The sequence below is a fragment of the Gadus chalcogrammus genome, chromosome 2 (genome assembly GCF_026213295.1).
Source record: "Gadus chalcogrammus isolate NIFS_2021 chromosome 2, NIFS_Gcha_1.0, whole genome shotgun sequence".
NCBI classification, from domain to species: domain Eukaryota; kingdom Metazoa; phylum Chordata; class Actinopteri; order Gadiformes; family Gadidae; genus Gadus; species Gadus chalcogrammus.
Genome location: NC_079413.1, coordinates 22,062,665 through 22,088,940, shown reverse-complemented (window position 1 = coordinate 22,088,940; position 26,276 = coordinate 22,062,665). Strand labels below are relative to the sequence as shown.

At 44.0% G+C, this 26,276-nt stretch overlaps 1 protein-coding gene across 1 annotated transcript; it reads right to left on the bottom strand.

The window, feature by feature from the left end:
* Nucleotides 1-5,094: 5,094 nt before the first annotated feature.
* LOC130402545 (transmembrane protease serine 9-like) lies at nucleotides 5,095-26,276 on the bottom strand. The gene is made up of 11 exons (XM_056606754.1): nucleotides 26,193-26,276; nucleotides 14,678-14,696; nucleotides 12,181-12,201; nucleotides 11,587-11,746; nucleotides 11,208-11,459; nucleotides 10,648-10,807; nucleotides 10,066-10,333; nucleotides 9,507-9,675; nucleotides 8,817-9,073; nucleotides 8,548-8,645; nucleotides 5,095-7,097 (listed from the first exon to the last, which is right to left on the bottom strand). Exons 1-11 carry the CDS (start codon nucleotides 26,274-26,276, stop codon nucleotides 6,816-6,818), a joined length of 1,770 nt encoding a protein of 589 aa, XP_056462729.1. The 3' UTR covers nucleotides 5,095-6,815.

The window sequence follows — 26,276 nt, the reverse complement described above, 5'->3', positions numbered from 1 at the left end:
ATCCTGCGGTAGCTACTGGAACTAGTTAATCCACATTTGGACCTAGCAGTAGAAGACAATTTCCATGGCAGACAAGACGCCACCATCCCCACCACCACCACCACCACCAGCAAAGAGAAGGAAAACTCTTTTTCAGAGAGTAATTGATAATAAAAACGCTGAAAGAGAAAAACTGAAATCAAGAATAATCCTAGGCACTGCTTTCGAACGTTGGCGGCAACTGAAGGACAAGAAGGGTCTAAAAACCGATGCTTGTGTGGCGGTTGACCTAGTTTCAAAGTTTATACCGTTTATACTCGGTAATACCGGTGTGGAGACGAGTGTATTACTCGGTGTGAAAATGTCCACACCGCGGCAACCCTAGTGAAAACCAGGACTTCCAATACAATTATGTGAAACAAACATACATTTTCTAAAAATAGTAATGATTTATGTGACCGTTTAATGTTTATAACATCTGGTGCAACCATAGCAGCGAGAACGTATTCTCAGCAGGGGGTGCTGGGAAAAAAAAAACTCAGCCTGCACTAGACTCGCAACTCGTTACATTGATAAAAAAGATGTATAGCAGCGCAGCTCAATTACACCAGTGCATGCGCGCACAGTTGAAAATCGATCGTTCACATCCAGCTGCTCACAGAACAAGTTTAGCGCACCACCGCTACCCTCACACTTTTTCATATAACCTTTTTTCAGCACTAGGTCATATGAGCATTAAATAAATGCTGCGTCTCAAAATGCCTTGGACAGCAGCGAGGATGACTCGCTTTGCCACGGGCCGAAACAGTTCGGAGCGACCACAGCCAGAGCGAACGCAGCGGGGCAGAGGAGTGTCAGGAATAGTCTTTGGTGTACACATCAGTACGGCCTATTTGCACTACTGTTTAGTGGCAATGCAGTGTTTTATTCGATGCCTTTTTATTTTCGTATATTATTTCAATGAATACAATTTATTTATTCATAAAAACCGGATCTGGTCTTCAAATCTTTTTTCCAAATATAGGTCGTCTTACAATGGGGTTTGTGTTTATATTCGGACCAATACGGTACAGCGGGCGCTCACATGACGTTAAGCATTTCCTGGTGCATAATGTGACGCTTCAGAACCTAAAATCCCGTTTCTCCCCGTTGACACGACAACACATAACCGGCGTCTTCAGAAATCTCCACTTTGGCCGGAGTTTTTAGAAATGATCGTTTTCTGTGATAAGACAGGGCCTCGGACAGGGGGTGTTGCAGCACCCCCAGCACCCCTACTTCCCGCGGTACTGGGTGCAACTTACAGCTGAATGTAGTGCCATGTTGTTAAACGAAAACCTACGCTAGCCTGGCTCGCTCTCGCGCATCTCTGTTCGCGCTCGTGCATGATTGCGCGTCCAGGTACTTGGAATGGGTGGAGTCAGAGTCAGCGTTGAAGGAGAGGGGGTAGGACCATTTGAGTTGTGTATTTTCAAAATCTGCTGGCGTTTCGCAAATCACCTACCCAACCTTTAATGCAGTTGATGTCGGTTGACGCGGTTTGTGTGTCGCCATTCAAACAGGTGGGCTTTCATAAATATGGGATTCACATGGAGTTATATAAATTAACCACTATACGATCACGTGTTTTATGTAGAATGTATATTTGAGGGAGATAAATCTATCTAGGCTTGAGGTCTGAACATTAATGCAGTTGATGGTGGTTGACACGGTTTGTGTGTCGCCATTCAAACAGGAGAATAAAGAGGACCAGCAAAGACCAAGTCCTGTGTAGCGGTGTCGTCCTTCCAGCGCTGTTGGTACCCACACAAGTCGGCGGTTAAACACAATCGGTAACACTAATTTTCAGGAAAAAAAAAGGCTGGCAGAATTTTATCAGCTGGAGGTGTTTTCCTTGCCTGAACAACGTGAGCTAATCAACAAGTACAACACCTTTTAGACTCATAGTATTAGTCTAGTACATGGTGTAGCCTACTTGTTGATTTTCTTTTGCATCACAAGTTTGATAAAAATGTATGGGTCCCTGAAAGTGAAGCGACATAGTTTAGTGCTCCCGAAATAGTGGTCTGTATCTCATAGTGTTAGTCTATTATTAAAGTATTTATCTATCTATCTATCTATCTATCTATCTAGTACATGTTGCACTTTTTCATTTTTTTGCATCACAAGTTTTATAAAAATGTATGTTGATACTGTAATGACCTCATCTGTGAAATAAGGGATATCCTAAGTACTGGTACCTTGGTACCTTCATTGCTACAAACCTGGTCAATGTAACCCGTAACCAACAGCCAAAATACACACACACCAACAGGTTCACCAGGACGCACAGAACTGCGAACTAGAGGTGGTTCAGTCGCGAACTGATTCGTTCGAATGAACGAATCGTTAAACAAACGAACCGAACTGGTTCTTCTCTTTCGTTCGTCTCGCTTGTCTCGTTCGTGACTCAGACTCGACACCTCCCGGACCCACGACTCGCTGACAGTTCGTTCACTCACTGTGTGAGTGGTGAAGAGGGACCGAGACGACTCACGAGAGCCAGACAATCGTATGCAAGACAAAAATAAACCGATTTCTTGGGGGAAAAACCACTAAGGGGCTTAGTGAGCGTACGATAATACGATTAAATATCAGTGAAATGGTAAATGCATGTTTTCTTTGTATATTCTTTGGGTTAGGGTTGACACATTGTTCCTTTATCTCGGGTATTTTTTTAATATATAAAATTAACGATATTGACTCACCTTTCAGGATAAAGTCAGCAGCTAATGACCGACTTAAGTTCCAAGATCCTTTGAGAGTCTGAGTCTGACTGACTCAGAGTCAGCATAACCGTGCACAAACACATTCCATGATTCGATTCACCATTCGATTCACAGAAAACTCGACTGAACCTGTTCAGTCGAGTTTACGGTAGCACTGAGTCTGACTGACTCAGCTGAGAACCATGCAATGGGTGCATTCCATGATGCGATTCACCCCTACCGGGAACGGAAACTGGACTGACTGAACGAACGAACGAACGATTCGCGAACGACTCCTCTTGGCGAACTGACTGACGCGAACTGGTTCACGTAAACGAATCATTAAATCCACCACTACTGCGAAACAGAACCCTTCGACACGCATACCCCCCCCCACCTGTTCTCCCAAGCCCCGCCCCCAGCTGGCCTGGTGATTCGCCCCCCACACTGATTGACAATGCAACAAATAACACACAAACTCTTTAAATGTCCCAGGGTCGCTAAAATACACATTTCCGGTGTCAATAGAATAATAGTTCGAAATTTTTTGTATCCATTTTCCATATTTACCATGTATAGTTTACTGTGGCGAATGTCAAAAGCAGAGGAGTGATATTCTTTCAGTGACTTTATTGTATTGTTCCAAGTGTACACCAAGACCTTACTCTAACCCTAACCCTAACCCTAACCCTTACTAACCCTAACCCTAACCCTAACATTAACTAACTGTCTCCACTAACTCCTCACTTACTGACTTCCTCAAGCAAAGCATGATGGGAACACATCAGCGACCAATAGCAGTGGTATAAACAATACCAAAACTAATAACAAAACAAACATAGCCCTCGAGCTACATTACTTTGAAAACCAATGTGTTTCAGTAACTGTGTAAATACAAAATAAGGGGGAGAAATGTGGTAATTTTTGAGTGTTTATTACCCAAAGGAAATTAAATATACCTCAAATTTGTTATTACAGTTCACCTCAATTTGATTATTCCTTCATCCAAAATGTATTTTTCCTTTCATAGCTATAGTGGTTCAGAACTGCATTATTCAGCTCCCACTGCCATCTATTGGCTTAGACATGTCACAGCATAATAACTAAGAAAATAATGGTCCCAGAATCTTGGACAGGACAAAAGAAAAATCATGGATAATATAATATTACATAATACTAAATGTACAACAATGTTGTCTATAACTCAGATAAAAAGGTTAAGTCATGAACAAATTATTCCTTCTTTAAGAGCTAGCCAAAATGTGTTTAATCCTTTTCTCTTGGATGAAATACTCATTGGTATTATGAGTTTAACTAAGGTTAAACTGTGACAAAAGGTCTGTGCTTTTCTGACTGAATAAACCAGCAGACTGTTCAAAAATATACAATGTGTTGGATTGATGGATAAATATACAGATTTCCCCCCCACCAGAATAAATTCAGGATCTCCATCAGGTCGCCCTTGAGTGCAGCAGAATGCAGGAAATCAAATCTACGATATTCAAAATCCCCTCCCCCTTTATAAACTTAATTTACCCCTGTGGCTTCCTAGTGGCTGAGCTCCCCCAAAAGTCAGAATCTAAAATCGCCCATGCTAAATATTATATCTTTTCCTATAGTTCTGCATATGTATATCTCATCAGCATCGCTGGGCTGCCTCAGTTCTTTGGCTGCAAAAATAAAAAAAAGTATTTGGCTTTTGCCAAACATGCTACCACCATTGACTGTTGAAAAAACTCAAACACTCTCAGTTATCCATCCCTGGCATTTTCACCTCCACCACCTCTGAAGATAAAAACCGTGGTGTCATTATAGATTCCACCTTCTTCATATCCCCGCCTTCATATCCTCCAGAGTAGACTACTGCAATGCCCTTCTCTTCGGTGTCTCAGCAAAGTTACCTAACAGACTCCAATACGTACAAAATTCCGCTGCAAGAGTTCTCACCCGCACTAGGCCCTGGCAACGCATCACTGCCATCCTCCACCAACTACACTGGCTCCCTGTTACTGTTTTCAATTTAAAATCATTCTCCTTGCTTTCAAAGCACAACATCATCTTGCACCTTCCTATCTTTCTGAACCTCCTGGGCCCCCTACCGACCAACCCGCACCTTACGCTCCACTGAAGCCCACCTCCTCTCCACCCCCGCCGCACACCTCCGCACCACGGGTGACAGGGCATTGAGCGTGGCCGCTCCAAGGCCCTGGACCTCCCTCCCACTTGCACTGCGTCAATGCACTTCCCTGTCCACTTTCAAACCTCTACTGAAACCCACCTCTTCACCCTGGCTTTTCCCTCCTTCCCCCAACGCCTCCTACCCTGACCTTGACCTGGGCTGACCAATGCACCACCCCCTTCCATTTCCTCTTCCCATGTATCTTTTACCGCCGTTTAATGTATTATCTAGTTGTTTTGTTTTGATTTTTGTACTGTGTTTAACAAATGTTCAGTGTCTGTTTTATTGTCTCTGTTTGATGTCTAATGTTATTTTATTAACATTTTGTTTTACCTTTACTGCACAGTGTCCTTGGGAGACATGAAAGGCGCTTAAAATAAAATGTATGATTATTATTATAATTACACAGCATTTGTACTGATGAATCATACTGATAATAATGGTTAGCTAGCTACTTTTTCAAAATCTGCCCATTTTCATCTTCTTCATTGCCTATTCTCATTTATTTGTTATGGCGTATAGAGTTCAACGTCGTCATAGCTGTGTACGTATTTAGCTTTCTGCAATTCAAGGCCCACCACGGTCGTGCCACTTGGGGAGGGGCCACTCATTTACTCCCCCTCTACTAATATCGACTTGGTTGGAACAGTTTGTGAGTGCTTGCGTGTGTTTGTATGTGGGAGACAGTGAGAGAGAGAGTAGCGCACAGCTTTGGCTAGCCGGACGGCACAGCAAGGAACTTATATATGCAATAGTTAGCTCGCAAAATCAGCCCGGCGGTCGGCCCCAAAACGTTAACAGCCCACCGGGAATTCTCTCGACTCTACCGGTTACCATGCCGCTACTGAGCGTCATACTGTCAGTCCTCTTATCCTCAATAATAACACCAAACTCCTCCATCAAGTCCTTGAGCAACATCTTTTCAAATGACAAAAAGATGGATCCCCTTTGACGTGCCATATCTTAATTTAACGTGTCGTGCCATATCTAAAAAAGTTACAAGCAAAGCTAGCTTGCTACAAGTATCAAGTGCTGTAGTGTCAGCTGTAACAGTTAAGGTAACAACGGTTACATTTTTTCAAAAAGCAACGAGTTTACGAGAAGACTTGTGAATATATTGTGGCCCATCTTTATCGAACCTACATCCTGAATTTGTTCACATTTCACCGGAATCCATCATGGCAGACACTGAACACAAACTAATCCTATTTTAATCCTTGTTTAAACTAGTTTACCTAATCCAGAGTTACAACTAAAATGTGCAACACATTTGTGATTAATTATGAATCAGCTTTAACCTAGATTTACTTACCATAGAAACCCTAAACCAGGATTAATCAATCCATGTTGGTGCAACCCAGCCATAGTGTTTGTATTCCTGCTGAAACAGTGGGTTCCCATTGACTGTTCTCCCAACTGTAATGGTATTATTAAGTACTCATATCGGGCATTCACACTTCAAAAACCTCTACAGCGGTATTCATTTGTCATCAACTTGTTTAACTGAATTTATTTTTAAAATGAAACTTTGAAATTTACTATTTTGCTTGTTAAGGTCATATAACACACCCCCAGTGTAATAACATTCCCAACCTTTAGTCTCTCCTAACCATTGCTAGCTAAACGAAAGACAATTCCAACCCCAAACAAAATAAGAAGCACGTATCAAAAAGAGATATGTGTTTATAACTCTGCACCTTCACATGCAGAGCAAAAAGGTAATATGATCAACACAAACTATATATCATGTGTAAGCTGAGACTCCACCGACTCCAGCAGTCCATGAAAACCCCAAAAGGAAAAACAAGATGCTGTGTGATCGTTTCTTTACATGATCACATACTTCCCTCCATGAGATCCAAACAACGTGAATATAAACCGGAGTCGAGCCCTTCCAGGCCACACTGCCTCTAGACCAGCGCAGAGAAGAGGTAGATGGAGGAGAGGAGGAGGAGGAGGTAGGACATGGAGAAGCGTGCGTCTGACGCGTGACTGGTGGTGGGTGTGGGGGACGGAAGACTCCCCAGAGTTTCCTTCAGGAAGCTAGAAAATCGCGCTGTGGAGATGAACATGGACTGGTCGGCGGCTCTCTCTGAGCGCACCATGCTGCTGTTGCCCATGACGTTGGGAAGCCCGGCCACTTGGGTCCAAGAGTTGCCGCTCTTGCACATCAGGGGGCCTCCGGCGTCACCCTGAAACCAAACACACGTTGTCATCCCCACCGGCACCGAGCCACACACAGCCCTCTAAACCCACTCCAGAGCACCAACATGTGTCCACCCCTAGCTTGAAAACGACTGTAAGATATGAATGTAGCCTACCAATGACAAATCATGCACAATTCTCACATATCGTTAGCATCAGGCATGATTGCCATATTTAAGTCATATTTTGGCCAAATTGTGATATCTGATTCACTGGGCCTCATTGGCTATATCTTATATCTATATCTTCTAACTTTTTACGCTAAATACACGATGAACTCTAAAATTTGACTTAGGCATTATGCCAAGGCAAACGGCTGTGATGTAAATCTTGAACATACATTTTGGCATGGTGAGCAGTTGCGGCTAGTGATCAAAAATGTCGGTGGGGCACAGTTATAGACAGTGGGTCTGGGGTCCCCCCCCCCCCCCCCTGCAGAATTGATTTCCTGTATTCTGGTGCATTTTGGGGATGGCCACTACCTATTTACCTACTATTCATTCAGATTCATAGCCTACATCCTGACTTGCAGGGCCTGGACAAGCTCACACTGCATATACAGACCTACTTTATGGCCATTCAACCAGCCATTGCTATTTGACCCATTATTGTTATTCTGATATTGAGACAAATCATGATCACTGTCCTATAGCGTCCATTTTTTGTGAAAATCAATGTCTACTTCAAATGCTGTTAGAAATATGGGACAGTTGCTTCATTTTGTTTATATGCCACAGGCCGAAGGACTTAAATAATATGTAACTTACATGCTCCTTTTAAGTATAACATTGCTTGGGGAGTCCAATTCCTCCACTGAAAAGGGTTGAAAGTGCTTGCAACTCTCTGCTATTTAGCAATCTATCTCTTCTCTACATGTGGTTGTGTTGCGCGAAATGCTGCTGAGGGAGGTAACCTATTTGATTGATTCGCTGAATTGTCCAATCATGTGGTGATAAAAAAGAAAAGCAATACCATTGGCCTGGGGCGCACACTGATGCGACCCGAGGGAGAATTTTCTTGCTCCAATGAAAAGTTGTCTGCTTGATAGACAGCAAAAAGTAAGCGAGCTTTCATTGACTTCAACGTGGCCGGCGCCCCTGATTTGGAGGAAGGCTTTATTTTGAAAGACCAATAACTAGCCTAGCCCAAATCATTGTCGTTCAGACACATTTAAATGGTTACTGGCAGTGACAAGTATATCACACAATTAAACGAGGATAGACGCTGTTTAATGTATACAACTATGTATTTTTGTTGATTTAACGCTATGTATTTTTGTTGATTTATTTCGTATTGATAATAGTTGATTAATAGTTGGCAGATATATTCAAGTGAGGACTTCACGGAGGGGTGGCGCCCTAGCGCCCTCTATTGACCCACCGCCACTGATTGTGAGCCATGAATTAAGAGGATTCTGAACTGTTGTCCTTTCATTACCATTCTCACAGTCAGCGCTTCGGTGCAGATGTAGTCACTGGATGACGTGTTGCTACAACCCACCACCGTGGTGTTGAACTCCTGCAGGGTTTCTTGGGCTGTGGTCAGGTCAGAGAAAGTCACGGTCAACCAAACAGTTTGGACAATATACAGAGTAACGCTGAGTGCTTGAAACAAAGAACTAGTAGAACTACAATCAATGATCCGATTTTGTAACAAAAAGCCTTGTTGACACCAGAAGGGGGTGCGCTGTGGATGGGGGTCCTCACCGCCTCCCTGGCCCATGCCCCAGCCTGCCATCCAACAGTCAGTGTTGTTCAGGAAGCTGCCCATCCCCTGGTCCAGACAGATGGGCTGGATGTAGTCCGAGAGCCTCGGTGCACTGGACAGCATGAGCACGGCGATGTTGTCTCCGCTGAGATTGCTGAGGGTGATGGATTTCACCCCCAGGGTCATGTTGAAGGAGTTGGGGCCGTTCAGATTCCGGCGGCCCAACTCAACCGTCCAGTAGGAGGCATTGGGGTACCTAAGTGAAGGGAGGGAAACCACCAGGGTGAGGGATCGACGGCCATTTGAAACAGGATATCGTCAGGTAAAGAAACCCTGATCCAATTGGATCACGGTGCAGATAGGCTTGTCTCTCAATAACAACGGCACACCTATTTTTATATCTCAGGATTGATGCATACGTTTTTCAACACTCAGATTCATGTAAAAAAGTTGTACACCGCTTGATAAATGTGTGGACGACGAATGACTGTAACCATTGAGTGATAGCAAGGGGTAAGGGATTATTATTGTCAGGTGTGAAATATTCCCCCCTTTTTGTAAAATGTAAAATTCTGTAAAAACTGAAAGAAAGGATTGATACATGGTTGTGCTCGGAAAAAAACACAAAGAGCAACATACACAGAATGCACGTCGTACATCGTCAAGACAGACACAACAAGCAGACTTACATGGTGAAGCACGAGGCGTCGCTCAGGACTGCATCCGCAGTCACCAGGGTGCCGCCGCACATGTGCGTGCCGTTGACCTGCAGGCTAGCGATCCAGGGCCACACGCCGGCGGACTGCACCAGCCCCCTGCTGTCGCGGGTGTTCATGGGGGCGCTGCCGCACGTCAACGCTGGAACCAGGGACCATCAGGGGTGGGCCAAAGAAGGCAGAAATGGAAGAGGTCAACAAACATTGTAATGCTTATGAAATAGAAACCTTGCAGCCCTAGCCGAGCCGCGACCCAATGCTTTAGTCAAGGGAAGTAATCCAGTAAATTCTAGTTGGTTTTTCTGTATATTTTGTTACTGAAATATATGTATTACTGGCTTAGGGGGAATTGATTGGTATGTCAGAATAACAGTCAGAATAATGTCAGAATAACAGTCCATCATAGATGACCAAATGATAGTTTTACCTCCACACTCTAGCATATCACTAGGGTACCACTGCGACGTGTGTCAACAAAGACCGAGGATCCAACACCCTCATTGTCCACAGATGGAGACAAAAGGCCACTTACGTGCGGGGGCGGTCGGTGAGGCGGTGACTGGGCCGGATGGAGGGTCGCCACAGTTGAAGGTGGCGTCGCTGTCGATTCCCGCGGATCGGAAGTCCACGAAGCCGGGCTGGTTGGTGGTGATGATACCGTTGATCCAAGCCTGATATTCGGATACTCTGGCGTATACTCCAGGGAAGTTGGGCAAGGCACATCCTTGACCAAAGCTCACCACTCCCGACTGGACCCACTGCACACCCTGTTTGCCTACAAGAGGACCACCAGAGTCACCCTTTAGGGGAAGAGGATCAAAGCCACGATGGGTTAGCAAAATACCTCAAACTGCATGAAGTTAGAGTCATTGCCAGGTCCTTTATGATTGGTTTTGTGCTTTGGGTGTCTGATGCTGAATTGGTGGGGTACGTTTTGTTTTGCACTAATGACTTTTTCGTGTGCTATAAGGCCTAACTCACTATGTCATCCCTCCTGCCTCACCTAATGCATTATTTTGGCATGCTAAACTGCATTTTGTTGTCCAGAACAAAAATAGTTGAATCTAATCTAGTCTAGGGAGCTCCTCCTAAAACATGACTGTTTAACAGTTACCTGACACGAGTCCTTCCCTCCAGCCGACAATCCAGCGCAGATCATGTTGTTGGTGATTATGCCATAGCTGCAGTCACACTCCCTGTTGCCCACTATGGGCAGGTCCACTTCCTGGAGGATGTCCGCGGCTGAACCTATGAATGGAAGGAATGAAACGGGACTTTGAAAAGGCAGCTCATACTGGGGCCCTGCTGTGTGAAACGACTTGATTTACGGTCGTATTGACCCCCTCAGTGGTTCTGACAGTGCACAATGCAAGTGCAGAGACCCCACTCTAAACTGTGGGCACATATGTTAACTAGTTAAATGGTACATGGTCTGCATATATATAACCAATTTCTAACCAGTGGCCACTAAGAGCGCTTCACAATATGGTCAACCATTCAACCATTCATGCACACATTCACACACCGTCGGCGGTGTCAACCATGTAAGGCGACAGCCAGCTCGTCAGGACCAGTTAGGGTGAGGTGTCTTGTCTCAGAGACACCTCGACACTCAGGACTAGGTCTAGGGACATACGCCAGAAGAAGAAGACCCACCTCCAGACGAGGTGGTGCCCCCAGCCAGTGACCCAGTTGATGATGCCGCTGTTGAACGTGCTTCCGTCCGCGGCCAGGCAGACGGGCGCGATGTAGTCTGTGAAGGTGACAGCCGAGGAGAGCTCCAGCAGGCAGATGTCGTTGTCGTTGGTGGACCCACTGTAATCGGGGTGACAGACGATCCTGGAGATGGTCCGGGACTGCTCGTTGGGGTTGCTGCCCGCCTGGTCCTGACGGCCCAGGAAGACCGTGAAACCTGTCGTGTCAGTTCTGATCGGAAAGGAAAAAACGTCACCGTTAGTCTCGTTCGTCTGAAATTAATGTTCATCGAGTTGTTGACGAACCAGAGATGAGGAACATGTTTTGGCTATTGCCGGATGTAGAAGATTGATGTTACGTGGTGAAGCAGTGGGCAGCGGTCAGCACCCACAGATTGTTGATCAGAGACCCCCCACAGAAGGGGCCAAACGTGTGCAAACTGGCCTGCCAGGGCCAGGTGCCCGGAGAAGCATCCACTCCCCCAACGATCTTGGTGTTGAGTGGAGCCCGACCACACACTGAAAAAGGTTCAAGGGTGTCAGAGAAGGAGCAATGGCCTCTATGAACGCCTGCTGCTGCAGTGCCCCTGACTAAAGACAAAGCCCACATTCTCTGCCTCACTTCATTTTTAATAGTATACTCAGAATACATTTAATTGATGTAGCTCTTTTCAAAAAAGTCAGACACTTTGCACAATACCAAAAAGAGTCAAATAAAGTCACGGGTAGATATCCATGAAAATATACAATGCCTATGTATATGCAAAGATAACATGCTATACACAAACTAAAATCTTTTTAGCGTGAAATTGATCAATTTTAAATACATTGATTCAAGCAGAATGTATGGGCATCGATAAGGAAATAGGGCAGCCTCTCGGGGAATGTAAATAAATGGTCAAGTTAAATTATAATTAATTAAAACGTAGCGTTTTTTATTTAGAATTTCTTACCATTTAGCTGTGAGGACACCTCTGCAAAAAGAAAAGGGAGAAAATGTATAACAAGTGAATCAAATATAATATGATAATAACAATATAATATAATGATAACTATAATAATAATAATAAAATAAAATTTTGTCAAAATAAAGTCCCGATGTTGTAATTCTGTTTCTGTTCCCTGGGAGGTAGTGCAGTCTGATTAACTCAAACGTTTCTGAGTTTACAGCCATGTGATAGTTGTGTACATCCAGTTACCATTGATTACCATTTGATCGAATAACATGTTTTTAATATATATTTATCCTAAGCTACATTATAATAGAATGGTCATTGAATATATTCACTAGGTAAAAAAATGTTAACAGATATGTTGTTCAACAAATGGGCGGAGCTATTTCAGGCAGGACTTATCAGTTGACAGCTCAACGGTCCAATCTCAGGCTCATACTCTGATAGGCGGACCATCGAGTGGCTGCTCACTGCAGAGCCAATAACACTCTTTGATAGGTCCATGGAATTTCTCCTACTGTGACAGAAATTTACATATCGTGACGGAAGTAGGAACAACGAAAAAACAAAACAGCTAATGAATCTGCTCCTGTGTATGTCACTGATCCGTACCGTAAACCAATATATTTGTACCTAACCATAACCATGACCATGGCCAACAATTCTACCCACTAAACCTAACCATCAGCTTACCTTAACCCCTAAACCCGACCATAACCCTACCTTAAACCCTAATCCTAACCATAACCCCTTAACCAAACCATAACCCTACCTTAAACCCTAATCATAACCACAATCCCCTTTTAACCCTTAACCTAACTCCTAAACCTAACCATAACCCTACCTTCACCTCGTTGATTGACCAGCATAAAACCCAATCAGCAATTTGACTCGGCATTACGCATCACTTGAGTGAGTCAATTTAAGACCTCTTATCTCACAAACTCTGTGAAGTTAATTCTTGAAGTTGGTTCTTCTCGGTTTGACGTATCCTACACAATGGGTGTCCTGACGCAAACCCATTTGGTACTGTTTAGTCCAAATATCTGTGGTCAGATGTTGGCATGCTGTTGGCATTCTGTATCTGACCTCTGTTACGTCATGCTTCAGTCCTACAAATGGGAGCACTTTAAAAGAGTGGCCATTCATACCAGGCAATCGCGAGTGTATCTCAAAATCATGTCCTACCATATAAGTGGTTAAATCTATGGGTTGGTGTGTGTTGTGGAGTTATTCTGTGGCACAACAATGGTCCCTGGTGTAGGGTTGGAACTTGTTTCCCGCAACACCATACGCCTCCATTCATAATCTGACGCATACAGGTTTTTTGTAGGTCTGGTCATGGGGAATGAGACTAAAGGTAGTTTACAAACATTCAGGGATTCTCCACCAGCCCCCCACTACTTGTGGTCGATTATTGATCGGAAAATATGTTCACACAAAGTCAGTGGTGAAATGTCAATTTACCAAGTCAAAGCACCCCACTCAATGGCAGCTGCTCTCGCTTTAAATAGAGGGCAAGCAGAGTTTCTCTAACACAGGTGTACAGTCTCCTGTGTGAGTCTGTAATGCATTTCTTTTGATTGATGTATCTAGGTTACAATATAGGTACTACTACCTATGATTTGATTAATAAATTATTCATCAATATTCTTGCTACTAATTGAATATACTATTTCACACTGAAAAGGATTAATAGCACTAATATAAAAATATAATATAGGAGTGTTGGAATTAGAATAATATATGTAGATTCATATCAGAGAATATTTGTGTGTATTTGCGACAATCATTTTTCCTCAATTTTTGGTTGGGTGTTACTTGAGTTCTGGTGGGATTGTGGTCGTCCTTCAGCACCAATGTATAGTGGGGAACCCTGTCTCAAGGCAGAACCAGAGGTCCCTTAAGCTACCGAGTGAAAACTATGAGCGCACCTGTTATGACTTCCTCATCGCATCGGAAGAGATGGCACAAAACAGATTACCTGGAGAATGTGCATTTCACCATAATGTGGATTTATCTTGTTTGGTCAGTACGTCTTTTTAAGATGGTAAAAAAAAACGCAAAAACCCTGGTGGACAGCTTTGGCCCAGTTTTAGTTTCTGTGTTTGAAGTGCTGAGTTTAGCAGTTCCCTTATAAAGCATAGAAGCTCTTGCCTTTGTAGTGTGATTCTTATGAATAAAGAATTTAACGGAAGGAAAACCAAATCCCATTGGGAAAAACTGCGTACGGAAACCAGACAATAAATTAAGGCCGCGATTGCCAGTACAAAGCTTTGAGCTTTCTTTCAGAGTGTAAACCCTCTCACACTCCCCCCCCCCAACACACACCACCACCACACACACACACACACACACACACACGAACACACTACACCACACACACACACACACACACACACACGTGTGCTCTGAGGACAAACAAATCCTATCATTAACGGTCTATGTCCAGGTGACCTGTCCAGGTAGCCCAGGAGGAAGGAGATGGGGTACTTACCATGCACCACCAGCAGTAGCTACCGCCACCCATAGCGCCTTGAGTCAGCCATCCCAACAGTTTCAAGTCCTCGTAATTCAGTTGAGCCTTTTAAAACCTTTTTCTCCCTCCCCTTTGCTTGTCACTCGTGACTGCACAGCACAAAGACAGGTGGAAGACACGCCCACAGGACAGGTGCGGCTGCTTGGCACGTGTGCAACTACATCATTACCTCACCTCCTGTTCAGGTGCTGTGTTAGTGGTTGGCCCATGTCACCCGCAACATAGTACTTGCGTAATGCAAGGAATGCATGTTCGCCGGAGGCAGGCGGTCTAGCCTATAGCACTCTAGGTCACCATGTTTAGGTGAACCTAACTCTAACCTTAATTGTGGTAACAATGCAAAAGAGCGGCAAAACACTTAATGCCTCAGCTGCCCCTACTAGGCTTGGTACTGGTCCCGTTTTTTGGTATTTTGGTATATTGTGTTGCTTGAAAACAGGGTGTTCAAATTAGTTCTTTAGTACTATAATTGTAATATAATGTTACTGATTCGGTACTCCGTTATGGCTTAATACCAAAAAAGGGTGTTACTTATGTATCTGTTGGTCAGTGATCATGTCGGATGATTAGTAAGAAACCTCCGCCTAGAAATGATATTTTTTTGTAGTGCGCCCACTAGCTGAAAGACATTCAGCCATCAGTGATCAGAAAACTGTCCTTATTCCCCACTTGATTGCCAATTGCTGTCCCTACGATTTTATTTTTTCTTTATCTTATTGTTGTTTTTTCTTAATGACTTGTGTGTGTCTTTTCCCGCGTCCCTGAGTGCCAAGAAAGACGCCTTCAAATGAAATGTATAATTTTTATGAATTTGTTTTTAGTTTAGGCTACCTTCCACCACGTCTCCCCAAAGTGATATCATTGCCGAATGGCATTAGAAACAACCCGTTAATGCCAAAAACGACAAAACTGGACTTTAACCCTATTTTGGAGACATTTTATAAATGATACACATATTGTGAGTGATTTCTGTGCCCATTAATCAAAACTTCCGGTTACTTCCTAGGCCTTCAACTCCGAAGTGCAAAGTCATTCTGACAGGGAAAGCGCAAGCTTGTCTCTATATTTATAACCATTTTTACTTTTAGATATGAATTATTGTTGACTATTGTACCAAATAATATGTAAAAGAAAAATATCTTACAATATCAAGTAGAAATGTTTGATATTCTCTTATCAGGGTGGATGACATAGGTTGGTGGCACCGGAATTGAAAAACATAAAGTAAATGAAAGGAAGACTGTGTTGTTTAAACCTTGAAGGCATGTGTGCTTTAACTCCATAATGTAAGTTAATAATCCGGTGTTTCAGTCCCTCGTGTCACGTGACCTTGTGTACACAAAACCTCTTCAATCCTCAACACATCGGCTTATTTACTAATTTGCTTATTTACTTAAACAGGAAGCGTTGAACAATACATAAGAAAAACCACACCACACTGCTTTAGTTCGAAAACACATTTAATTTTCAAAACAAACAATACACATCGCGTTTTAAAGCACAACACAAAAGCCTTGCAAACCAAACGAAAAACGACTTGTGACGCCTTGGGAGACAAAAGACGGGACGCCGCCATCAGGGTTGCCGCAGGAGGTTGACTTTCAGAACAAACAGCAGAGACAGAGACAGAGAGAGAGAGAGGAGAGAGAGAGAGAGAGAGAGAGAGAGAGAGGAGAGAGAGAGAGAGAGAGAGAGAGAGGAGAGAGGAGAGAGAGAGAGAGAGAGGAGGAGAGAGAGGAGAGAGAGAGAGAGGAGAGAGAGAGAGAGAGAGAGAGAGAGGAGAGGAGAGGGGGAGAGGAGAGAGGAGAGAGAGAGAGGAGAGAGAGAGGAAGAGAGAGGAGAGAGAGAGAGAGAGAGAGAGAGAGAGAGAGGGAGAGGAGAGAGAGAGAGACGTCCTTGATGGGGCCTGGGGGGTCACGACAGGGGGGTAAAAAGATGGCCGGTCCGTGCGTTATGGTTGGCCCCAAAAACCAGCCGTTACCATCGGCCACTTGACTCGTAGGCTCTTCTTCTCATGGCGCTAGCTTAGTATGCTAACTCACCGGACACGCGGTACGTCGCGACTTTTCTCTCGGTGATAAACTCGATGGAAACTCTCTGTGTAACTCTGGGCCCATAACCTGCTAGCAGAGATGGTTTGCTCAACGATCCTGGCGTGCTTACCCAGTGCTAGGCCGAATATAATAAATGTAGAAATAACACACAGTGCATCAGTGCTGTTTGACTGGAACTGACCATCGTTTATTAAAACGCGCGCTCACTTGACCTCACTTCACATGTCAATTCAGGGACATCCTATTGGCTGCCGCTGTACACACAACACTGCATCCAGCATATTATGTATAACAAAGTAAATGCAACAGATTATGACAATGGAGGGCAGATACTTGTACATGTCAACAGAAATATCCCCTTTATCTTCGGCTAAATCCTTTTTTGACTTTGCCTTTTAAGTTTTTCCAGCAGGGTTTCAGTTTCGACTTGTCCCTCGTCTCCTTAACCCCAGTTGAGCCACTGAAGCGCTCTGCTCACCTCACCCGGGTCCCGTCCTTCTTGTCTGGCGTAATCAGGGCCGGAGTGCGACTCACTTTCCGCACGGGAGTTCCGTGATGCAGCCGAGCCCACCCCAATTAGGGGGAGCAGCTGGGGGTTATTTTTCTATGTACGAGCCCCTGAACGATGAAACGCTGCACTGGACAAAGCTGTCGTGCCTCCAAACCACAAAAACAAATAAACAAACATTGAAAAATCAACTAAAGAACCCATTCAATTCCATTCTCAATATTGTACCAGATTTTTTTACACAAGCAATGAGAGGATGCATGCTATATACACTAATGAACAGGCTCAAATGGGATAGTGAGATCGAGCTCAACCTTCCTGCAGGAATCTCTTACCTCTGATTGGGGGTGGGCGTCTCCTGTTTGACAAAACCATTAATGCAGCACGAGCGCACCTTTCTGCTGTTTCGTCTGTCAAAGAGGCTAGCTAGTCTTTATCAGAAAATCCACGATTTCCAGCTGTGTTATAACATGACCAGGTAATAATTCATTTTAAAACCTTGACATAATCTGTCAGATGTATATTAAACGACCGTTGACCACGAGGCGATTCTATATGCCTCTTCTTGAATTGCCTAATGTTTAAATCGGCAGAGGCTTTTAATGGTGCGTAGGATGATAAGCATATGATAACGCGCAAGGAGCAGAAAAAGTTGACAAGGGTGCTAATGTAACAGGGTTGGTAATACCCTTAGTTTGAATTGCTGCAAAACAAATGTTTATAATGAAGATGTGTTGTTTTATTGTTTCCATTTCCATTGCCTTGTAACGGGGACGCTGGCGAGTCTAACGCCGCTCTGTATGGCTTGTTTTTATTCAGTATTTTCAATATTTCTCACGATTGCATTGAACATTTTGTCGTTTTTTTTGGTCTTTAGTATAGTTTAGCTAAGTTTACTAATTATATATAGTCACTTTTCGCTATTGTAAGTGCGCCAGTTTTCTTTATTTTTACGTGTTTTATACGTGGACCCAACTGACCTTAACCATTACCGGCCCATCTCCAATCTCCCTTTCATCTCCAAAACACTTGAAAGGGTGGTTGCCGCACAACTACAGTCCCACCTCGACACAAACAATCTCCACGAACCGTTCCAATCTGGCTTCCGTCCAAAACACAGCACTGAAACAGCCCTAGTCAAAATCACCAACGACCTCCTACTTGCAGCCGACTCTGGATTACTCACCATTCTCATCCTCCTCGATCTCAGCGCAGCATTCGACACCATGTCCCACCCTCTGCTCCTGGACCGCCTGGCTGGCATTGGGATCACTGGTGCTGCACTTTCCTGGTTTACATCCTACCTCACTGGGTGTCTGGGTGTTCAGGTGTCTCACTGGGTGTCCCCCAGGGGTCAGTCTTGGGTCCACTCCTGTTCACCACTTACCTCCTCCCGCTGGGCACACTCCTCCGTCACCATAGGGTCTATTTTCACTGCTACGCTGACGACACACAGGTATACATCTCCACCAAACCCACCGCTGCCATCCCCCCAACCTCCCTCATCACGTGCCTGGAAGAGATCCGGAGCTGGTTGAGCAGGAACTTCCTGAAACTCAATGGAAACAAGACCGAGGCCCTGCTCATCGGATCCAAATCCACCCTCACTAAATCACAACACACCCCAGCTCCACTCATAATCATCGATGGATTCCCAGTACCCTTCTCCTCCAAAGTCAAGAGCCTCGGCGTCATCCTGGACAACACCCTCTCATTCGCACCCCATATTCACAACATCACCCGGACTGCATTCTTCCACCTCCGCAACATCGCCAGACTCCGCCCATCACTGACCCAATCCAGCACAGAAATCCTAGTTCACTCATTTGTCACATCACGCATAGACTACTGCAACGCCCTCCTCACCGGACTCCCCACCAAACTCATCAACAGACTGCAGATCATTCAGAATTCAGCCGCCCGGATCATCACCCGCACCAAATAATCTGACCATCACCCCTGTCCTCATCCAACTTCACTGGCTCCCAGTACACTACCGCATCCAATGCAAAACCCTACTCCTCACCTACAAAGCTCTCCACAACCTAGCCCCCAGTTACCTCTGCGACCTCCTCCAAGAATACGCTCCCTCCCGCTCCCTCCGCTCAACCTCTGCTGGACTACTATGTATCCCCACATCACGACTCACTACAATGGGTGCCCGGTCATTCAGCTGTTCAGCACCCAGGTTCTGGAACTCCCTCCCCCCACACATAAAACAGTCAGACACCATTACAACCTTCAAGTCTCAACTCAAAACTCACCTGTTCAAACTCGCACACAACGTCTAACTGATCACTGTTTTGATTGTTTGTTTGTTTTGTTTTGTCTTGTTTTTGTTTTATGTATTTTTTATTTATTATGTTTATTTATTTATTTATTTATTTTTTCCACAATGTCTTGTTTTTTTTAAACGATTCATGATGACAATATGCTCTGTAAGGCGACCTCGGGTGTCTTGAAAGGCGTCTCTAAATTAAATGTATTATTATTTATTATTATTGCCACCTAGCGACAGAATGGTGCAACTGCATCGATTGTCTATTTTCGCGCGCCGTAGCCTACGTACCACCGCAGATAAATCTATCTAGGCTGGAGGTGAGTACGCGTGAGCGATGTGGTGTTTAATGGTTTTGGCTCGTTTGTACCGACCAATGATGTGTATTTAGAATGTAAATATTACCTGTATGTAATACGAAAGTAACAGACATTTATGTGCAGGAATTACTATTATTTAAAGTAGTACTCCCAACCGCGTGTTGAGCTAAAGCTAATTAGCTAGCTTTGCTCGCTAGCGGGCTCTCTGTTATGTTTGGTTTTTATTTTGGATTATAATTGTTACTTTTTGTTAGACATGTCTGAACATTAAAGGTTGGGTAGGTGATTCGCTTTTTTGGCCATTTTTGCCAAATTACTTGAAATCCTTACCCCGCTTAATCATAACCCGCTTACAGCCACTGAGTTAGAAGTACTGATGTACTGATGAAAATTAAACAAGTCAATCATCTGTGGAACGGGCAGGGCTCGAAAAACTCCAGCCAATCATTTCCATTGCCACCGAGTTGCATTGGACAGTAAGTACGTCAATCAAACCGTCGTACTGCACTCCCCCTCCCCCGCGCCCCGCGTGCGACCCCTTCGTGCAGTACTCGTGACCCAGAGCTCGTGACCCAGAGCAAGCTCCTGTTTGTTGTTATCCTGCGGTAGCTACTGGAACTAGTTAATCCACATTTGGACCTAGCAGTAGAAGACAATTTCCATGGCAGACAAGACGCCACCATCCCCACCACCACCACCACCACCAGCAAAGAGAAGGAAAACTCTTTTTCAGAGAGTAATTGATAATAAAAACGCTGAAAGAGAAAAACTGAAATCAAGAATAATCCTAGGCACTGCTTTCGAACGTTGGCGGCAACTGAAGGACAAGAAGGGTCTAAAAACCGATGCTTGTGTGGCGGTTGACCTAGTTTCAAAGTTTATACCGTTTATACTCGGTAATACCGGTGTGGAGACGAGTGTATTACTCGGTGTGAAAATGTCCACACCGCGGCAACCCTAGTGAAAACCAGGACTTCCAATACAATTATGTGAAACAAACATACATTTTCTAAAAATAGTAATGATTTATGTGACCGTTTAATGTTTATAACATCTGGTGCAACCATAGCAGCGAGAACGTATTCTCAGCAGGGGGTGCTGGGAAAAAAAAAACTCAGCCTGCACTAGACTCGCAACTCGTTACATTGATAAAAAAGATGTATAGCAGCGCAGCTCAATTACACCAGTGCATGCGCGCACAGTTGAAAATCGATCGTTCACATCCAGCTGCTCACAGAACAAGTTTAGCGCACCACCGCTACCCTCACACTTTTTCATATAACCTTTTTCAGCACTAGGTCATATGAGCATTAAATAAATGCTGCGTCTCAAAATGCCTTGGACAGCAGCGAGGATGACTCGCTTTGCCACGGGCCGAAACAGTTCGGAGCGACCACAGCCAGAGCGAACGCAGCGGGGCAGAGGAGTGTCAGGAATAGTCTTTGGTGTACACATCAGTACGGCCTATTTGCACTACTGTTTAGTGGCAATGCAGTGTTTTATTCGATGCCTTTTTATTTTCGTATATTATTTCAATGAATACAATTTATTTATTCATAAAAACCGGATCTGGTCTTCAAATCTTTTTTCCAAATATAGGTCGTCTTACAATGGGGTTTGTGTTTATATTCGGACCAATACGGTACAGCGGGCGCTCACATGACGTTAAGCATTTCCTGGTGCATAATGTGACGCTTCAGAACCTAAAATCCCGTTTCTCCCCGTTGACACGACAACACATAACCGGCGTCTTCAGAAATCTCCACTTTGGCCGGAGTTTTTAGAAATGATCGTTTTCTGTGATAAGACAGGGCCTCGGACAGGGGGTGTTGCAGCACCCCCAGCACCCCTACTTCCCGCGGTACTGGGTGCAACTTACAGCTGAATGTAGTGCCATGTTGTTAAACGAAAACCTACGCTAGCCTGGCTCGCTCTCGCGCATCTCTGTTCGCGCTCGTGCATGATTGCGCGTCCAGGTACTTGGAATGGGTGGAGTCAGAGTCAGCGTTGAAGGAGAGGGGGTAGGACCATTTGAGTTGTGTATTTTCAAAATCTGCTGGCGTTTCGCAAATCACCTACCCAACCTTTAATGCAGTTGATGTCGGTTGACGCGGTTTGTGTGTCGCCATTCAAACAGGTGGGCTTTCATAAATATGGGATTCACATGGAGTTATATAAATTAACCACTATACGATCACGTGTTTTATGTAGAATGTATATTTGAGGGAGATAAATCTATCTAGGCTTGAGGTCTGAACATTAATGCAGTTGATGGTGGTTGACACGGTTTGTGTGTCGCCATTCAAACAGGAGAATAAAGAGGACCAGCAAAGACCAAGTCCTGTGTAGCGGTGTCGTCCTTCCAGCGCTGTTGGTACCCACACAAGTCGGCGGTTAAACACAATCGGTAACACTAATTTTCAAAAAAAAAAGGCTGGCAGAATTTTATCAGCTGGAGGTGTTTTCCTTGCCTGAACAACGTGAGCTAATCAACAAGTACAACACCTTTTAGACTCATAGTATTAGTCTAGTACATGTTGTAGCCTACTTGTTGATTTTCTTTTGCATCACAAGTTTTATAAAAATGTATGGGTCCCTGAAACTGAGGCGACATAGTTTAGTGCTCCCGAAATAGTGGTCTGTATCTCATAGAATTAGTCTATTATTAAAGTATTTATCTATCTATCTATCTATCTATCTATCTAGTACATGTTGCACTTTTTCATTTTTTTGCATCACAAGTTTTATAAAAATGTATGTTGATACTGTAATGACCTCATCTGTGAAATAAGGGATATCCTAAGTACTGGTACCTTGGTACCTTCATTGCTACAAACCTGGTCAATGTAACCCGTAACCAACAGCCAAAATACACACACCAACAGGTTCACCAGGACGCACAGAACTGCGAACTAGAGGTGGTTCAGTCGCGAACTGATTCGTTCGAATGAACGAATCGTTAAACAAACGAACCGAACTGGTTCTTCTCTTTCGTTCGTCTCGCTTGTCTCGTTCGTGACTCAGACTCGACACCTCCCGGACCCACGACTCGCTGACAGTTCGTTCACTCACTGTGTGAGTGGTGAAGAGGGACCGAGACGACTCACGAGAGCCAGACAATCGTATGCAAGACAAAAATAAACCGATTTCTTGGGGGAAAAACCACTAAGGGGCTTAGTGAGCGTACGATAATACGATTAAATATCAGTGAAATGGTAAATGCATGTTTTCTTTGTATATTCTTTGGGTTAGGGTTGACACATTGTTCCTTTATCTCGGGTATTTTTTTAATATATAAAATTAACGATATTGACTCACCTTTCAGGATAAAGTCAGCAGCTAATGACCGACTTAAGTTCCAAGATCCTTTGAGAGTCTGAGTCTGACTGACTCAGAGTCAGCATAACCGTGCACAAACACATTCCATGATTCGATTCACCATTCGATTCACAGAAAACTCGACTGAACCTGTTCAGTCGAGTTTACGGTAGCACTGAGTCTGACTGACTCAGCTGAGAACCATGCAATGGGTGCATTCCATGATGCGATTCACCCCTACCGGGAACGGAAACTGGACTGACTGAACGAACGAACGAACGATTCGCGAACGACTCCTCTTGGCGAACTGACTGACGCGAACTGGTTCACGTAAACGAATCATTAAATCCACCACTACTGCGAAACAGAACCCTTCGACACGCATACCCCCCCCCACCTGTTCTCCCAAGCCCCGCCTCCAGCTGGCCTGGCGATTCGCCCCCCCACACTGATTGACAATGCAACAAATAACACACAAACTCTTTAAATGTCCCAGGGTCGCTAAAATACACATTTCCGGTGTCAATAGAATAATAGTTCGAAATTTTTTGTATCCATTTTCCATATTTACCATGTATAGTTTACTGTGGCGAATGTCAAAAGCAGAGGAGTGATATTCTTTCAGTGACTTTATTGTATTGTTCCAAGTGTACACCAAGACCTTACTCTAACCCTAACCCTAACCCTAACCCTTACTAACCCTAACCCTAACCCTAACATTAACTAACTGTCTCCACTAACTCCTCACTTACTGACTTCCTCAAGCAAAGCATGATGGGAACACATCAGCGACCAATAGCAGTGGTATAAACAATACCAAAACTAATAACAAAACAAACATAGCCCTCGAGCTACATTACTTTGAAAACCAATGTGTTTCAGTAACTGTGTAAATACAAAATAAGGGGGAGAAATGTGGTAATTTTTGAGTGTTTATTACCCAAAGGAAATTAAATATACCTCAAATTTGTTATTACAGTTCACCTCAATTTGATTATTCCTTCATCCAAAATGTATTTTTCCTTTCATAGCTATAGTGGTTCAGAACTGCATTATTCAGCTCCCACTGCCATCTATTGGCTTAGACATGTCACAGCATAATAACTAAGAAAATAATGGTCCCAGAATCTTGGACAGGACAAAGGAAAAATCATGGATAATATAATATTACATAATACTAAATGTACAACAATGTTGTCTATAACTCAGATAAAAAGGTTAAGTCATGAACAAATTATTCCTTCTTTAAGAGCTAGCCAAAATGTGTTTAATCCTTTTCTCTTGGATGAAATACTCATTGGTATTATGAGTTTAACTAAGGTTAAACTGTGACAAAAGGTCTGTGCTTTTCTGACTGAATAAACCAGCAGACTGTTCAAAAATATACAATGTGTTGGATTGATGGATAAATATACAGATTTACCCCCCACCAGAATAAATTCAGGATCTCCATCAGGTCGCCCTTGAGTGCAGCAGAATGCAGGAAATCAAATCTACGATATTCAAAATCCCCTCCCCCTTTATAAACTTAATTTACCCCTGTGGCTTCCTAGTGGCTGAGCTCCCCCAAAAGTCAGAATCTAAAATCGCCCATGCTAAATATTATATCTTTTCCTATAGTTCTGCATATGTATATCTCATCAGCATCGCTGGGCTGCCTCAGTTCTTTGGCTGCAAAAATAAAAAAAAGTATTTGGCTTTTGCCAAACATGCTACCACCATTGACTGTTGAAAAAACTCAAACACTCTCAGTTATCCATCCCTGGCATTTTCACCTCCACCACCTCTGAAGATAAAAACCGTGGTGTCATTATAGATTCCACCTTCTTCATATCCCCGCCTTCATATCCTCCAGAGTAGACTACTGCAATGCCCTTCTCTTCGGTGTCTCAGCAAAGTTACCTAACAGACTCCAATACGTACAAAATTCCGCTGCAAGAGTTCTCACCCGCACTAGGCCCTGGCAACGCATCACTGCCATCCTCCACCAACTACACTGGCTCCCTGTTACTGTTTTCAATTTAAAATCATTCTCCTTGCTTTCAAAGCACAACATCATCTTGCACCTTCCTATCTTTCTGAACCTCCTGGGCCCCCTACCGACCAACCCGCACCTTACGCTCCACTGAAGCCCACCTCCTCTCCACCCCCGCCGCACACCTCCGCACCACGGGTGACAGGGCATTGAGCGTGGCCGCTCCAAGGCCCTGGAGCTCCCTCCCACTTGTACTGTGTCAATGCACTTCCCTGTCCACTTTCAAACCTCTATTGAAAACCCACCTCTTCACCCTGGCTTTTCCCTCCTACCCCAACGCCTCCTACCCTGACCTTGACCTGGGCTGACCAATGCACTACCCCCTTCCATTTCCTCTTCCCATGTATCTTTTACCGCCGTTTAATGTATTATGTAGTTGTTTGATTTTTATACTGTGTTTAACAAATGTTCAGTGTCTGTTTTATTGTCTCTGTTTGATGTCTAATGTTATTTTATTAACATTTTGTTTTACCTTTACTGCACAGTGTCCTTGGGAGACATGAAAGGCGAATTAAATAAAATGTATGATTATTATTATTATACAGCATTTGTACTGATAAATCATACTGATAATAATGGTTAGCTAGCTACTTTTTCTAAATCTGCCCATTTTCATCTTCTTCATGGCCTACTCTCATTTATTTGTTATGGCGTACAGAGTTCAACGTCGTCATAGCTGTGTACGTATTTAGCTTTCTGCAATTCAAGGCCCACCACGGTCGTGCCACTCATTTACTCCCCCTCTACTAATATCGACTTGGTTGCAACGCTAACAGTTTGTGAGTGCTTGCGTGTGTTTGTATGTGGGAGACAGTGAGAGAGAGAGTAGCGCACAGCTTTGGCTGGCCGGACGGCACAGCAAGGAACTTATGTATGCAATAGTTAGCTCGCAAAATCAGCCGGCGGTCGGCCCCAAAACGTTAACAGCCCACCGGGAATTCTCTCGACTCTACCGGTTACCATGCCGCTACTGAGCGTCATACTGTCAGTCCTCTTATCCTCAATAATAACACCAAACTCCTCCATCAAGTCCTTGAGCAACAT

Bases quoted from the DNA above. Each gene is read 5' to 3' on its own strand.
- LOC130402545 (XM_056606754.1), bottom strand. From the start codon at position 26,276: ATGTTGCTCAAGGACTTGATGGAGGAGTTTGGTGTTATTATTGAGGAT. The intron at 11,460-11,586 runs GTAACATCAATC...CTTTCCGATCAG, and splicing joins GCTGCCCACTGCTTCACCAC to AACTGACACGACAGGTTTCA. The intron at 9,074-9,506 runs GTAAGTCTGCTT...CCCTTCACTTAG, and splicing joins GACGCCTCGTGCTTCACCAT to GTACCCCAATGCCTCCTACT.